This window comes from Colossoma macropomum, unplaced genomic scaffold, assembly GCF_904425465.1.
Source record: "Colossoma macropomum unplaced genomic scaffold, Colossoma_macropomum, whole genome shotgun sequence".
In the NCBI taxonomy this organism is placed as follows: Eukaryota; Metazoa; Chordata; class Actinopteri; order Characiformes; family Serrasalmidae; genus Colossoma; species Colossoma macropomum.
This window is the reverse complement of record NW_023495878.1, coordinates 2,259,716-2,276,031: the sequence shown is the minus strand read 5'-3', so window position 1 is coordinate 2,276,031 and position 16,316 is coordinate 2,259,716. Positions and strand designations below refer to the sequence as shown.

At 41.3% G+C, this 16,316-nt stretch overlaps 1 protein-coding gene across 3 annotated transcripts in view; it reads right to left on the bottom strand.

The window, feature by feature from the left end:
• The window catches only part of mical3b (microtubule associated monooxygenase, calponin and LIM domain containing 3b), a 62,483-nt gene that overhangs the window by 6,331 nt on the left and 39,836 nt on the right, over positions 1-16,316 (bottom strand). Inside the window, exons 21-27 of one of the 3 annotated variants that reach the window (XM_036563756.1) lie at positions 14,510-14,721; positions 14,114-14,191; positions 9,804-11,132; positions 5,541-5,629; positions 3,703-3,810; positions 2,429-2,522; positions 2,131-2,181 (exon numbers count right to left, since the gene is read on the bottom strand). In XM_036563756.1, coding sequence (XP_036419649.1) covers positions 2,131-2,181; positions 2,429-2,522; positions 3,703-3,810; positions 5,541-5,629; positions 9,804-11,132; positions 14,114-14,191; positions 14,510-14,721 — 1,961 coding nt within the window. Of the gene's footprint in view, positions 1-2,130; positions 2,182-2,428; positions 2,523-3,702; positions 3,811-5,540; positions 5,630-9,803; positions 11,133-14,113; positions 14,192-14,509; positions 14,722-16,316 lie in introns of those variants that run through there. The other 2 variants (XM_036563755.1, XR_005006838.1) reach the window with 2 other exon arrangements.

Here is a 16,316-nt window from a genome sequence, read left to right as displayed (position 1 = left end):
GTCTGGCAAAATAAAAAAAAACTGAAAATTTTTTAAAAATCTGAAAAAAAAAATTCTTTATATTGTCACCCCTATTATCACAAACACACACACGCACACACAAAACCACACATAGACGGACAGGAAAGACACAAGCAATTAGGCTCCTAAAACTGAAGGAATATTTTCTTGAATATGCTATTATTTTGTGAATGAAAGTCAGCAAGGTAGCCATTTTAGGCTAATTATTGTCTGAAGCTGAAGCCCAGATTACACTTGGCATTAAGATCCACGATTCGATTGTGGTGATTAGACTGCACATTTACACTTGTCCTTTTCAAATGTAGCTTCTGCATCCAGATATTGGCAGACTGCTTTTTTAACTTTAGTCTACTTCTACATATACATGTGCAAACGGCTAAAATTAACCAGATAGCCTTTGTTTTGGTGGAAAATGCAGTAAGAATGAGCCTTTTATTGCATCTTTTCATCTTTTTTGCGTGTTTCGACAGCGGTCTGGTTTATTTTGTTTGGTTTAAAATTCACATAAACATTATATGTCACAGGTTTCCAGCCCTGGTCCTGAAGTACCCCCTGCCCTGCACATTCCTGCTCAAACACCCACTTTCAAGTTGAAACAAGTGTGTTGGGAGCAGGGAAATCACTAAGATGTGTACTCCAAGACCAGGGTCGGGAACCACTCCTGGAGGTTAATCTTGTTAAGTCAGGAGTGTCCAATCTTATCCACAAAGGGCTGGCGCAGCTGCAGGTTTTCATTCCAAACAAGAAGAAGCCCACCTGATTATCCTTGTTTAATCACTTAGGCCCAGTCCCATTTCTAATTTTTACCCCTACCCCTTGTTTCTGAGTGTCACCTTGCCCCTTCGAACTGAGTTACTAGGGGTAGTGGTTGAAATCTTCCCCTATGAAATGGGACCCTCAAATAAAAAAGAGCATTACTTCATTAACAGCTACTAGCGCTGCTCTGTAGGCGACCCTGCCAGTCTGCAGTGACAGCAGAGGAGGGTAAAGTTCAGCTCCTCACTGCTGGGCTTTAGTTACATTTAGGGCATAATATGCCTTCAAAGGGGGAGGGGGGAGGGGGCAATTATTTACTGTGATGTGAAGCTATTCAGCTGTTCAACAGCTTCTCAATTGAATTTTCCAGTTCCTCCTTAAATGGAGCAGCAGTTACATTCTGGCGCTTCAGGCATTACTACTGCTAAGGTGGAACGGGAAATTTAGCTAGCTAGCTGCCGAGACATCAGCATACTACTAGCGATTTTTTTATGCTTGTTATGAAGAAAATGACCATAATACATTGAAACAACATTAAACTAAGAAAATACAGTGGTTATCATAATTTGTTAACAGAGAAAGTTCTCACATTCGTGGGTTTCTTTGGTTGCTCGCACAGCCATCTTGCTGGTTTATCTTTTTTCTCATAACACTCAGTTTGGAGTGAGCCTCTGAAAAACCTCCGTTTGGAGGGCCATGTAGCCCTAACACTTCACCCTACCCCTCTATCTCAACTAAAATCAGGACACCCTACCCCTAGACGTGAACACGCAAAACAGAGGTGTAGGGCTAAGTGGTAGGGGTGAGGGGTGAAATTGTGTTGAGCCTTAGTCTGATCACGTGTGCTCATGCCCTTTGAGGATAAGATTGGACACCCATTAAGTGCTGTAAAACTATTTGTTCTGCTTTTGTGTCACACTAATAAAACTATGAAAAAGTAACCCATTGTTTAGTCACTCTGTCTGTCTGAAAGCTGACTGAGGCATAAGATTAAGACACATATTCAACTGCTTTTTGAAACTAAGTGTAATTTGAAAACAATGGGTTTATTGAGAACGAGCACTAACCAGACATTGGATAGTGGACCTTGAAACTGGACACCTGGCATCCCTAAACAGGATGCATTTAAAGGCCAAGTGTAAACAGGACCTAAAAGGTCAAATCATGCCAAAAGGAAGGTAAAGCCATAATGAGTAGGTCTAAAAGAAGCAGGGTTCTAGCTTCTAGCCTTGTTTAGGGATGTTAGCTTATAAGCACATCTGTCTGTCAGGAAACATGTTCCTCTGTCACAAGGAAACCAATTTGATTGTTAGCACTATTAGCCTGAAGGACTCTCCTTGTTAAACTACGTACCACCCAAGTGGATGTCCAGAAGGTCGGAGGTACTAGAGTCTTCCCAGTAGTCTATAACAAGGACACACTAGTCAGCAAACATACACACAATATCACAGCCATGGCCCATTTACACAGCTCTGGGCTGACGTTTGCCTCTCTCCAACTGACATGTGAGGCTGAAATAAATGGCAATAATGCATTTTTGATGAGTCGGATGAATTGAGGCATTTATAAAATACATACATATAAAACTGAGTAACATGATGAACAGTGACACAGCACACAGTGCTCAACATCCCTCCATTATGTCAGATACCTGCTTCTCCTCTGAGAGCTTTCTCCACAGCGATGCCCTTCTCCTCCAACTGCCTCTGCTTCACTTCCACCTGCTCCAACTGCCGCTGGATTATCTGTGGGACACAAACACACATTCACAAAGGGAACTAATAAATTAGTAAAAAAGTAAATGTAAAAAGAGTAAATATAGCAGATAAACACCAGTCAAAAATCTGGACACATCTGAATGAGTTGTTCATCAAAGACAGTTAAAAGACAGTGACTTGAAATGCATGGATAAATATAAACAGTTAAAGGTGCAATTTAAATATTTGAAACAAAACATATAAGTTTTTGGAAACCTCATCCTCAGACAAATACATTTAGCTTAGAACTTAAGTCACATTTTAAGTCATGAAATGTTAAATCACAATCACTATATCATCATAATGACAATGTGTGCCTCATTAAGTTACTTAGACTGTAGAATGTCTGTCCTTATTAATGTTTGAGCCAGTTGTTTGTGTTGTAAGAAGGTGGGGGGGTCCTAAATAGCCCTATTTGGTAGAAGGCCAATATTTCTGCTGGCAGACCATGACTATTACAGCTGGTCATTCAGTTCAGGTAAAATAGATAATCTAAAAAAAAACCCACTTCTACAATAATGCTCATTTCTCTTTGTGCCCCTATGGGATTTCCAGTAGTATGTTAGCACTAAGCTATTTGCGGTGAACAAGAACACTTTTTGGCCATTCTCGATTAAACACAGACATTTGGAGCTTGTAAAAGATATTCTGTGTTTTATTTAAAGCTTCTAACAGGCAATAACACAGCAGTTTTACAGTGACTCTTTCAGTAAGTGTGTTCCCTGTAAAGGATGTGTAAACAGAAAAAACACACCCAAACATTTTTGGTACTGAACATATACACAGCCATATGTAAAACTTCGAACACCATTGATAAAATGTTTTGTTGATTTTCTGATTGAAAACCAATTATCACATCATCTACAGAGAACACAAATATGGAAGTTTTCTGCAAATTTAAAGTGAATAATTATTTATTATAGTTTTACATACTGAATAAAATAATTAAGAACTTTTGCACAGGCTACATTTTATGTTTTATTTTTTCCCAATATTGTAAATTCAGCAAATAAACACTAACTGTGTACTAAAACGTGCAGAAGTGTGTCCCTGACTTAGAAAATCAATGAAACATGTCATACGACTAGGGGCGAGCAAACTTTTGCATAGAGCTGTACCCACATTCCAACAAATGGGCATTATTATTACTGAACCCAAACATACAGACCTGGGCACGGTGCAGCCTCCTCAGCTCCTCCTGCTTGGCCTGCCTGCGTGCGGCTCTTTGCACTCTGCGGGTCAGCTTGGCATCCAGCTCCTCCTCGCCTCCTGCTTTCTGAAAGAGCGTGGAAGACAGGCTTATACTGGAGGGGTCCTGGAACACCACCCACACCCCCACCACCTCAGTCGGGCACGACGACTCTGGGATCCCCACCTTGGCTGACTGCCGCGGCTTCACTCTGCGTTTCTATTGGGCAACAGAGTCAAGAGGCGGGCTGAATGCTACCTGCTCGACCAATAGGAGCTAAATATGGGCAAATGGGGAATGTCGGCACTACCTTAACGGCGTACGCTCTCTTGAATGCCAATGCGTGAGGCACGTAAACAGACTTAGGAGAGAAAAGTTGGAGTCTGAATTAATCAGTCACATCAGACACAAACAAAACTGCTGACGACTCCCAACACAACAGGCCACAGCACGAAACTACTCACTATCAGGAAGTTCAGCACAGTCCTCTAAAAAGCCTCTGATAACACTTCACAATGTACTGGCACTGCTTTGCTATGACACTGTATATTATACCTCCTGTTGCTCCTCCACTTCATCCTCCTCTTCCTTGATTGTTCCTTTCTGAGCATCTGACCTGATGATGTCAGACAGCTGAAAACATGGTCATATGGAAATTTATCTCCCAAATAGAACAACATTCTCAGTTCGTCTACTCTGCTCCACCATAAAAGAATGCAATGCACACGCTGTCGGACAAGTATCTGTTCTTTTTCTGACACTGTTCTTGCTTTCTGAGAATAAGTGTCACCAGCTGCTGACCCCCGCCAACGGTACTGCAAAAGGAATTCGAAGTACTGCCAGGGGAAAAATCAAATTTACATGTTTTTCTACTTACCCCATATGCAGTCCATCAGCCAAGACATGACTGGTGTCCAAATTTTGCTTCTTTAGTTTAGCACCGATGCTGTGAAGCTATTGTTGCTAACAAACACTGGAAGTCAGTAGTCACCCAAACCGTTTACATAAAAACTTTTGCAAAACTGGTCTCAAGCTGCTCAAACCGCATCCTTAATTCAGGTTGTGCAGACAAGTCCATATGTTTTAAAACACAGTGTGACTCACTATGAATTATAAAAATGCACAGAAACTTCTCTGAGTACCTAAAAGAAGGGGCAACTGCAGAATTCAGGATAATCGCAGTTCTTTCATGAGCACAATTTGGCATCATTCCACACAAGATGACCAAAGATGGGGCCAAGGGAATTCATAACACAGACACTTACTGACATTATATGAAGCAAATATATCGCTGCTGTTGGAACAAAACCTGATGTCTCCAAAATGGTAACTTTACAGGAGAAGCAAAAAACATACTTTACTTTTAATGTAGGTCAATGGAACCAGACTTTTTTCCCCAAGTAGTTTTGGACCGTTTCTTTTAGTCCATTCATCATTAAATTTACACACAATGTAAAGGGCAACAGGCATTTTCAAATTATGTCAAAAACTAAAAAACAGCAAAAATGGATATACGAGGTTTTGTTTCAACGATTTTGGGATGTATTTGTGGAAACAGTTTTGGTGACCACTGACTTCCACTGTTTGTTAGCACTGTTAGCCTAGCAGCTCCAGTTCTAAACTAAAGAAGCATAATTTGAAACAGGTCTTTGCTGATGGACTGCATTTGGGGTAAGTTGGAAATTTAAATCCAATTTGATTTTTCACCAAACAATTCTTTTACGTAAGCAAGAAAGGGATAAGGGAAGAGAAACAATGCAAAAAGTGATGAACAGAGGAAGTGAAGGAGAGAAGGAGGAAGAACGTTTTGCTCCTACCTGAGCTCTGAGTGGAGATCTCTCCATCACAGCATTGCAAGACAGGTCTGTGTCTTCAGAGAAGCTCAGGTTCTTCTTAAAGCGCAAGTCTAGAAAATTCAGAATTTCTTTTTCACAGTTGTCTTGTTAAAAGTTCATTTGTGTAAAGTCTGTCCTTGTTAATGTGAGCTTATTAGTTGTGTTATATTGAAGTAAGGTGCATCTGAATAGGAAGAAGACCAATATTTCTGACTGTTTGATGTCTTCACTGTTATTCTAAAATGTAGTAAAACAGGAAAAACAAGGGAAATTCTATGAGCAAGTGTGTCCAAACTTTTGATAGGTACTGTACACACATACATTACTGTGCAAGAGTCTTAGGCACCTGAGAACATTATTTAAAAACACTTATCTTGACAGTATGTCTGTGCTTGTAAAAACACCATATATTATTAGAATATATGTAAATAAACCTAAATACAGGAAAAAATAAAAAAGAATTTCTTATTTTCAAAAAGAAATTTTGTGACCCAGTTTGAAGAACAAATTTGGCTCCCAGCCGTCACATGGCCATCACATTCCATCACCAGTATGGCTGATTTAACGTAATGAAGTATTAATTTGCCAAACCTGGTACTTGATGATAACTACAAATAATACCAGGCTTCCTTGAGAACAGGTTTAGAAATGTATTGTATTTATTGTACTGATTTGTATTTCTTCCAATATTAGTGTTTACTTATCCTGTACACTTACAACTCAATTATCTTTTAAATTAAAATTTTCTCAGGGGCCTAAAACTTTCACTCAGTACTATAACATCCTCATGTTTCAATACATGTGCATTAATAAGTAGTCATACGTCAATGCATTTGCCTCTCACTGTACTTGTATCCTATATACTAATCCATCCACTCATCCATGCTGTTCTTAGATGTGATGCCCTTCATGGACCTGGCTTGCAACACACCGACTCACATGTAGCAGACTGACGATTCTCCACAAAGGGGTATTATTACATCACTGAAAAGGGAAACTGTCATGAACCCACACCAGCAGGGCCTTACAAATACAGAACCACAGGTCTGTAGTTACAAACTGCATGTACAGTGGAGGAAATAAGTATTTGATCCCCCACTGATTTTGAAAGTTTGTACTCTGACAAATAATTAAACAGTCTATGATTTTTATGGTAGCTTCATTTTAACAGTGAGAGATGGAATATCAAAAAGAAAATCTAGAAAATTAAATAAAATTTAAAAAAAATTAATTTGCATTTCATTGAGGGAAATAAGTATTTGATCCCCTAAAAACCATGACTAATGTTGGCTCCCACAGACCACTGACACACCCTAATCTCAGTGAAGTCGCTACCTGCATGAGAGACACCTGTCCCAAATTGTCACCTGTATAAAAGGCCACCTGCCAACAGACTCAGTGACACTCCAACCATGGGCAAGACTAAAGAGCTGTCTAAAAATGTCAGGGACAAAATTGTTGACCTATACAAGGCTGGAATGGGCTACAAAGCCATAAGTAAGAAGCTGGATGAGAAGGTGACAACTGTTGGTGCAATTATTCGGAAGTGGAAGAAGTACAACATTACTGTCAATTGAGCTAGGCCTGGAGCTCCATGCAAGATATCACCTCGTGGAGTCTCATTGATCATGAGAAAGGCTAAAAATCAGCCAAGAACTACACGGGAGGAGCTGGTTAATGATCTCAAGGCAGCTGGGACCACAGTCTCCAAAAAAACCATTGGTAATACACTGAGACGTAATGGTTTAAAATCCTGCAGTGCATGCCAGGTTCCTCTGCTCAAGAAGGCTCACGTCCAGGCCCGCCTAAAGTTTGCCAATGAACATATTAATGACTCCGAGAGAGACTGGGAGAAGGTGCTGTGGTCAGATGAGACCAAAATTGAGCTCTGTGGCCTCAACTCAACTCGACGTGTTTGGAGGAAGAAAAATACAGAATATGACCCTAAGAACACCATCCCCACCGTCAAGCATGGTGGTGGAAGTATTATGTTTTGGGGGTGTTTTTCTTCTAAGGGCACAGGCCAACTTCACCGCATCGACGGGAAAATGAACGGGGCCATGTATCGCAAAATCCTGGGTGACAACCTCCTTGCCTCCGCCAGGGCACTGAAAATGGGTCGTGGATGGGTCTTCCAGCACGACAACGACCCAAAACATACAGCCAAGGAAACAAAGGAGTGGCTCCATAAGAAGCATATCAAGGTCATGGAATGGCCTAGCCAGTCTCCTGACCTCAATCCCATAGAAACTCTATGGAGAGAGCCGAAGCTTCGCGTTTCCAAATGCATGCCTAAAAACCTTAAGGATTTGGAGATGATCTGCAGAGAGGAGTGGGCCAAATTACTCCTGAAGTGCAAACCTTATAAAAAACTACAAGAAACGTCTGACTGCTGTGCTTGCCAACAAGGGTTTTGCCACCAAGTATTAAATGATGTTTTACTAGGGGGTCAAATACTTATTTCCTTCAATGAAATTCAAATTATTTTTTATTTCTCATTTCATGTAATTTTCTCAGTTTTTCTTTTGATATTCTGTGTGTCACTGTTAAAATAAAGCTGTCATAAAATTGAGACATTTCATTTATTTTTTTTGTATTAAAACTTTTAAAGTCAGTGGGGGAACAAATACTTATTTCCTCCACTGTATATGCCTCAGCTGGCTGCTGGAGCTACACTACACCACAGCTACAAAGCTGCCTGGGTTGACCGACTGCTATGAGGCCTCTTAAGAGAGGCCTTCCCTTGTGGCTAAGGACTCTATCCTGGTGAGCTAAATGACTGTACAATGGCCCAGGGAGTTTTCCCCCTGCCAGCAGAGGTACCATGCGTGTGTTGTGGGTTGTTTTGTTTAAACGTAATATAATAAAACTTATTATTATTCAACTTAAGCTCCCCAGACAAAAAATTAGTCACCTTGCGTGTTTAAGTGGTAGTAACGTCAGGCTCCTGCAGATGGCATTGCACGAGGATGATCAGGCTATAAATACCTGCAAGGTGTGCAACAGGATTCATAGATTGAGAAGAGATGGTACAGTGCAGTTAATGTCTTGTTTGATGTGTGGAAAATGGGTCGCAAAGCAGATGTTAAAGATTGGCAAAAAGGAGTGATTGCATTTGGGTGTGCCGAGGGACAAAGTGTTAAGGAAGTAGGTCAATTTGTTGTGTATGAAATCGTACGGTCATATGGGTCTAACAGCAAAGGCAAAAATCCCAGTCTACAGGAAATTCTCATCAGAATTGTGGCCGAAAGATGAAACTGACAGAAAGGGATTTCTGAAAGGACTCTCCGCAGAGAACTGCATACTATGAACATAGGGAGCAGAGTGGCACGCAAGAGGCCTTTGCTCACTTCTGCTCACAAAGTTGCCCAGTTACAGAGGGCGAAGAGACACAGAAATTGGACTGTTCATGACTGGAAACGTGTTATCTGGTCAGGCGAATCTTGTGTCTGCCTGTATGTGAATGATGCTGGGCTTCGTGTTCATCGTAGACCTCAGGAAGCTTTCAATGAGGACTGCATGCAAAGTGTGGTTCAAGATGGAGGAGCTCTGTGATGTTCTAGGGGTCTTTTAATTATGTGGAAATGGGTCCTTTGGTTGAGGTGACACATTGAGGTGTAAATTTGAACCACAGTGCCAACATTGAGCAGCTGGACAACCAGGTTTTGCCTTTTGCTCATCATCTAACTGAGGATCATAACATTCCTGTATTCCATGATGACAATTCTTGCGTTCACAGGGCTGCAAATGTGACTGATTGGAATGATGAACATTTGGGAGCATTCACACATCTGGACTGGCCCGCAAAACCCCCAGATTTGAATCCTTTTGAAAATGTGTGGGACGACCTGGAACAACGTGTAAGATGCCAGGGAAGGCATCCACGGAATCTGGCCAAACTGCACGATTCTTTGATGCAAGAATGGCTGAACATTGATCCAGAAACGTGTTCAGTCCAGGCCAAAATCGAATCACAGCTGTGCTCGTGGAGGTATTACATGCTATTAGGTTCATTTCAGTCACAGGTGACAAATCTTTTGTCTGGTGAACTTATTCTTAAATTATTATTATGAAGTCAAAGGCTGGAAAAACATCCTATGTAAGTAGGTGAACACTGGTACGGAAAACTTTTATTTGATCAAAGTGACAGACAAGCGATCAGTTAGCTAGCTTATGGAGAAAACCTATGTATGTGCTATTTAAGAGTGGTGCTTCGCATTAATGACATTGCATGTCCTTGTTCACCTGTGGTTCTGCTGAGGCCAGCCATTCTCGTCCTGCTCTCCAGGTCAGCAGCAGCCGGCAAAGTGCCAGCCAGAGCTGCTGCCTCCTTCCTCTTCTTCTCCTTCTTATACCCGGAGAAGACGCTCTTCCACAGGGACCTGTGCTTGGCAGATTCCTGCTGCGTCTCCCCGCTCCTTCTGCTCTTCAGAGGCGAGAAGAGTGAGCTCCGCTTCTTCTCCTTCTCCTCTGCCCCTGGCTTGACCTCTGGCCTCCGCAGCCATACCTCAGCCCCTCCCACCTGCACAGGGTTCTCCAGTAGGGTCCTCCTGCCTTCTGGTGCACTCTTGTCCTTCCTAGCATGCTCTGGGACAGGGGTTTTACTAGGGAAGCTAGATGTGTTACAGTCCATGATGCTAGCTCTTGGTGGCAATTGATTTGACGTAGCATAGCAGGGGTGAGCTTCATCTGCACATAAAACCTCCACCTCATCTGGAGGGAGGCTCCGAGCTCTGTCCAGGCCTTTTTTAAGCGTATCCTGCTTTAGCAGACCTGGATGCAACTCAGAGCTCACCAAAATCTCCCTTTCTCGAGCCAGTTCAACTGCTAGCTGGTAGCGGCAGGCTACAGGTGGACTGCATGGAGGATTCAAAAGACCTGAGGCAGGTGCTGAAACTCTGTGATTGGTTTCAGCCCTGCTGGAGGCAGGGTTAGATGCCAGGCCCATCCCTTCCTCAGTCACTTGACCCTCCAGAGTGATGTTAAGTCTATGGACCACCGAACAGCGGCCTACTACCTCCTCCAGCATGGACCCCGCCTCCCCTGCTTCGGAGGTGCGTGAGCGGCCAGACGAGGGTGTGCCGGACAAGGAGTGCGTATGTCTGCTCTCAGGGTCTGTCAGTGAAGCCGTCTCAGTGTTGTGTGTGCATGTGTTTCGGTTGCTTGTGTCACATTTGTGAGGGGTGTGCGAGGGGGAGTCAGAGGCGGATGTATAAAGGGATGGTGTGTGTATAGCAGAGGTGTAAAATGTGTCTCCAGTGCTAGATGTTTGGGTAGAGCAGCCATCCATATCCTTCAGATCTCTAGGCAGTGGAGTCAACCCCAAACTCTTCCTGATCTCAGCACTCTTCAGCCAGAACTCCTCTATAACCTCTGACCTCTTGGTCACCGGGTCTTCTGGAGTCACAGGCAGGTCGGACGTGGGTGTAAAGGCATGTGTAGAGCCCGTGAAGCCCGTGCTTTCTGAAAGAAGAGATCGGTCTCTGTCGAGGGCGCAGGGCTCCATATCCTGGAAGTCATAGTATTTAGGTTTTCGGTCTGAGTAGGATTTTACTTCATGTTCATCGGAGGATTCTGGGGAAAAAAGGGAAAGACAAATGTGCATGGAGTTACACAGACTCAAGGAATATTAGAATTTATGCTCTGATAGAAGAAGCATTATGGTGCCACACAATGCAGCCAAGAAGCAGAAGGAAAAGAAGCATGTAAACAACTAAGAGCAGTGAGCAAAAACAAAGGAATTTTACTATATTTAGAAACACTTCAAGTCTTTTCACATGAAGTACTGTGCAAACGTCAGAGACCATACTTTTATTTATTTAATTTACAGTCAAAATAGATATTTAGTACAAGTTTTTCATTTTTCAGTGCAAGGAAAAACCAAAAAAACATATTGTCCCATGCACCCGTCCCCTGGGCCCCGATGATGGCCACGAAAGCTGGCAGGAAGGCAGGGGAATGAACTCCAAGCCCAGACGAAACCCTGTTTCCTGAGCGGGGAGAGGATGAAATCCGCGAGGGAGTGGGGGGTGGCGTGTGTGTCCGTCGTTGGGGCCCAGGGGACGGGCACATGCCACACATATTTAACAGAAAATTAGTCTCAACAACTAAATATAATATCACATGTTCACTATTTAAAATCCAACTTTTTTTTGCTTTTATTACAGCATCCATTCTTTTAGAAAAAGTTCAGTCTTAGAAGTTGGTTTTGCATTTTCTGCTTCTCACCATCCAAATAATCCCAATTACACATGTAGAATCCACAGTCCATAAATCTTTACTTATTCCTGTCCAAATGTTCCTCTTTTTTGTCTATTTCTTCTTGACAGCTACACATCCTTTCAGACCCATAGCGCTGAGTTGTCTTCTCACAGTGTTTTCAGATCTGAAGCAGCTTGATTTTCTCCTTTCTTTCAAAGATGAAAGCTTTACGTGCTGTTTATCTGATGGGGACAGTTTTGTTGGTCTACCAGGTCTTGCACAGTTAGTCCCGTTTTCTCTGTAGCTGGTGTGGCTTGGCAATCTGACTGCCCAGGATCTCAGACTCCTACAAAGAACTGTCAGAATTGCTTCCAAAATCATAGGCACTGACCTCCCACAACTTCAGACATTTATGCATCCTGGTGCCGGATGAGGGCTCAGTCCATCATCTCGGATGCCTCCCACCCTGCTAATGCCCTGATCTTCTATCTTCCCTGTGGCAAACGATTCCACAGCATCAAGGCAGGCATCACCCGCCTCAAAATCAGCGTCTTCCCCCAGGCCATCAGAGCTCTTAACAGCTAACACTGACTGATTCTATAGCTACAGCCAACACTGATCTCCCTATATAGTACCAGATTCTGGTTAATTGTATGTATTACAGGATTACACTGTACTATTCAGTAGTTCACTCTATACCATATTACCGCACATGTGCCCTCTTACATTGTATTATTATATATAATTACACTTTGCTACATTATATATTTAAAATGCAATGCTTTTACTCCATCTACTTCATTCCTTACTGCCAGTCACCTGTACTGTTTGTCGCCACTTCTTTATTTACTGTTACTTGTTTGTTCTGGCGTACCTGTCTAATATGTGCCATATCCTTCCTGTATGTGCAATACCTCCCTTCCCTGTTGCCCCCTGTTTACTTCTAAAAATCTATTGACTTTCTCTTTTCTTTATGCAAGTGGATTATCTTATATCTAATATCAGTGACATCTTTGGAAGCAGCTTTTGTTAGGAGGACACAGCTGTAACTGGTTGGTTTGGAAGGACAGAAGAGTTAAAGTGCCAGTAGGTGCACAAAAGTAAAAAGTGGATGAATTAAATACAAATTAAAAATATAGAATATTTAGTTGTTGAGGCTTCTGTGTAATTTTGTTACAAATATGTTTCCTGCCTGTTTTGCCTGTTGTCTGGCACTGATAAATAACTGTAATAAGTGTTTTGTGTGGGAGGGGCAAGAGACATCAACCTTGTGACTGGTATGGAGAATGCTTATCAAAATAAATGGCTGCTTTGTCTGGATATTAAATAAACAAAAGTACAGTCTTTGACTTTTGCACAGCACTCACAGCACTGTAGATCAAACAGAACCGCCACTGAATTAGTCATATTTGCCATATTTTCTGCACTCTGCCATTAAAAATGCTCAGGGTAAGGAGAACAACATGAATATATAGCATTACTGAGTCTGTTTAACATTGAATTATACACACCACTGACTGAAAGTTGCTATATTTATAATTAAAGGGTTTATTCCAAAATGCTGTAAATCCATTTGTAACAGTTTTAGATATAGAATATAGAAGTTTTTTAAAAAGAATAACAGCTGATGCATAAAAGAAAAAACATTTTAATTTCTCTAATAAATGGCTTATTAATCATAATATAGCATTGATATTTCTTGTATGTGTAAAGCCCACATGCAACAACTTTTATCATAAAAAAAATTCTAATTCTTGAAAATAATCTGTAATGTGTTTCGAAATGAAGCCGTTCAGTTGTTACTTACTGATTGCTTGTTATTATTTACTTACAGTGTAGACTGAAATACTATAAGCTTGACATCAGAAGGTATTAATGTTTTGTTCAATATTTAAAGTTTTTTGGGAACAGCAAAGAAGTAATTAAATGATAAATAATACACTGTATTTTTATATATTTACAGTAGCTCCTTGATAAGATACCTGCCTGACATCTGATCCTTGCTTCTCATCACTTCAATAATCACTTATTACAAATTTTTGAACAGTAGCCCAGTTTTGTCAACAAACTCTATCTTTAACTGTGTTGTGTTTAGCTAGAAAAGTAAAGTAAAGTAAATTCAGCTGGAAGGGATCAACATCGCAAATGACCGAGCAGAACTTAAAAACAATGGAAATAAATGATTGCAGCGCAAAAGGCAACCCACACTCAAATGCTGTGTGAGCGCACAGCTGCTCATGCAGGGGTCACAACCAAAAAACTGAGTGAATTAAACTGAAATGTAAAAAATAAATACAGCACAAAAAAGCAAAAGGAAATAACGAGCTGTCCGTCATGGCCGGGGGCGGTGCTACCTTTGATCACACCTGCCTCCTCTTCTTCTAGCCACACCCCTGAAAACCGCTCCCTCTCCCAAGGGCTATATTCACCCTCTAATCACACACACACACACACACACACAAAGGAGTAAACACATACAAACACAAACCCATTCAGACACTCACCCACATCACCACAAAGCCCACAGACAAGTATGGGAACATGTATATATACCACCAATCCAATAAAACAAAAGAGAGAAAGACAGAGAGGAACAGTAGAAGTGAGACTAAACTTCAGTAAAAACAACAACACCACGGTTCTGGGAGTCCAAACTCTTTCTGAACAGTTAAAAAAACTACTTTTAGGACACATTTGACCACAACAACTGTGAAAAAATGTCAATAAAAACAGCTGCGCAAGTCTCCTACCATCGCTGGATTCCTCGTCATTCTCCTCTTCTTCAGAAACCTCCTCTTCTTCTTCCTCCTCCTCCCCTCGATCCTCCTCATCGTCCTCTTCTTCCTCCTCCCGTTGCTCCACCCCTCTGTTCAACTCCCTCATTCCATTTGTCGCGGCCTCTGGCTCCTCACTCCTCCTCCAGGACGCCTCCCCCTGTTCCTCTAGCTCTGATTCTGAGCTACTGGGAGGGAGGGGGAGAGTGAGAGAGAGAGAGACAGAGAGAGAGAGAGAGATGACAGTCACATTCTAAACAATTAGGGATCACATGTTACCCAACTTGCAACTTGTTGCTAAATGAGCTGAACAAACAAACTCCCACAAAACCCTCTATCGTTACTATGAGACAGCGACAGAAACACTTAGGAACAGCATTTTTTTCCCCACATTCTTCACATCAGTGGTCACCAACTCTCTTCTGGAGATCTACTTTCCTGCAGAGTTTAGCTTCAACCTGCATCTAACATGCTGCACCTCCTCACCTACTGTTACTGCATTTGATCCAGCCAATCAAAGACTTCTTCAGGAGTTAATTAGCTGGAGTGGGCGTGGCAGATTGGGGTTGGAACAAGGCTCTGCAGGAAAGTAGATCTCCTGGACCAGGCTTGGTGACCACTGCTTCACATCTGCACTATGTACGGTTTGGAGATTTGGAGACCTCTTTGGTGGAAATGTGGAATTGCAGCGTTCATGGGTTTTGCTTTGGATCCCTTCTCCAAGCGGATGAATCTGATGGTTGTGAGATCATTGAAAGAGTATTCAAACAAACTCAAAACTCGGTAAAGGATGTGTCTTCTGATGATGTGAGTGAATTATATCTTCATCAGTATAATGTTGATTTTGCATTTAAGCCAGACGAGTCTGTGTGTGTGATGTTAATGCATAAAGACGCATGACGTGGTTAGAAAAGCTTCTGTGAAATTCGACCCGACACCTCTGACTTTTAAATCAATATTTCAGGCTTTAGAGAGCGACTCACAGCAGCGCGCAAATCAGACCAATGCTTAATTTTTCATGGGCTATTAAAGTGGGGGTTCCATTAATTTTTCAAAATGTCTGCATTCAGTCATAAACCATTTCATTCATTCAGAGTGAGACAGTTTGGTGTGAAATGTTCAGTTCTTTGTCTCAATTTCCTTTTTTTCCTTTATTTTTTCATATTTTTCATCACAAATTTTAGACAAATAGTTATTCATCAAAAACACTTTTTAAGAATTTTCTTATTTCTTAACTTTTCTTGTAAGAACAATTCTGAGAAAATGTATTTAATCATTTTATTAACTTTACAAAAGACTCACACTTGTCTGTAAGAGCTGAAACTGTAACTTCTAATGAGTTTCACAAAACAGAATTGTTGAAATAGACCACAGAGAATATTTTCTGTTTGTTATTCCCTCCACCGTCACTTCTAGCAATTATTTGTTATTTCTTTTTAAAAATTTGTTCAAAAAACAAAGCATGTTTCTGTCCTCAGGCGCTGAGCACATTAAACTGAATAACCAGTCAACACAAATGTGATTCCAACTGGGTCTCAAGTTATGTAATGTTGTATGCAAAGGTTTGAACACACCTGTTTTGTTGATTTTCTGAGAAAATATGTTAAAACATCCTCTACAGAGAATAAAAAGGCATTGTAAAGAAAAATAGCAGCCAAGAAAACGTATTCCACTATTATTACTTCTATTTTACCATTTTCAAGATTACAAATAATGTTGTAGTTGTCGTGACCTCTGGTTCCTATCACCACCATTGTAAAGAATCCTGAGATGGTAATTTTCT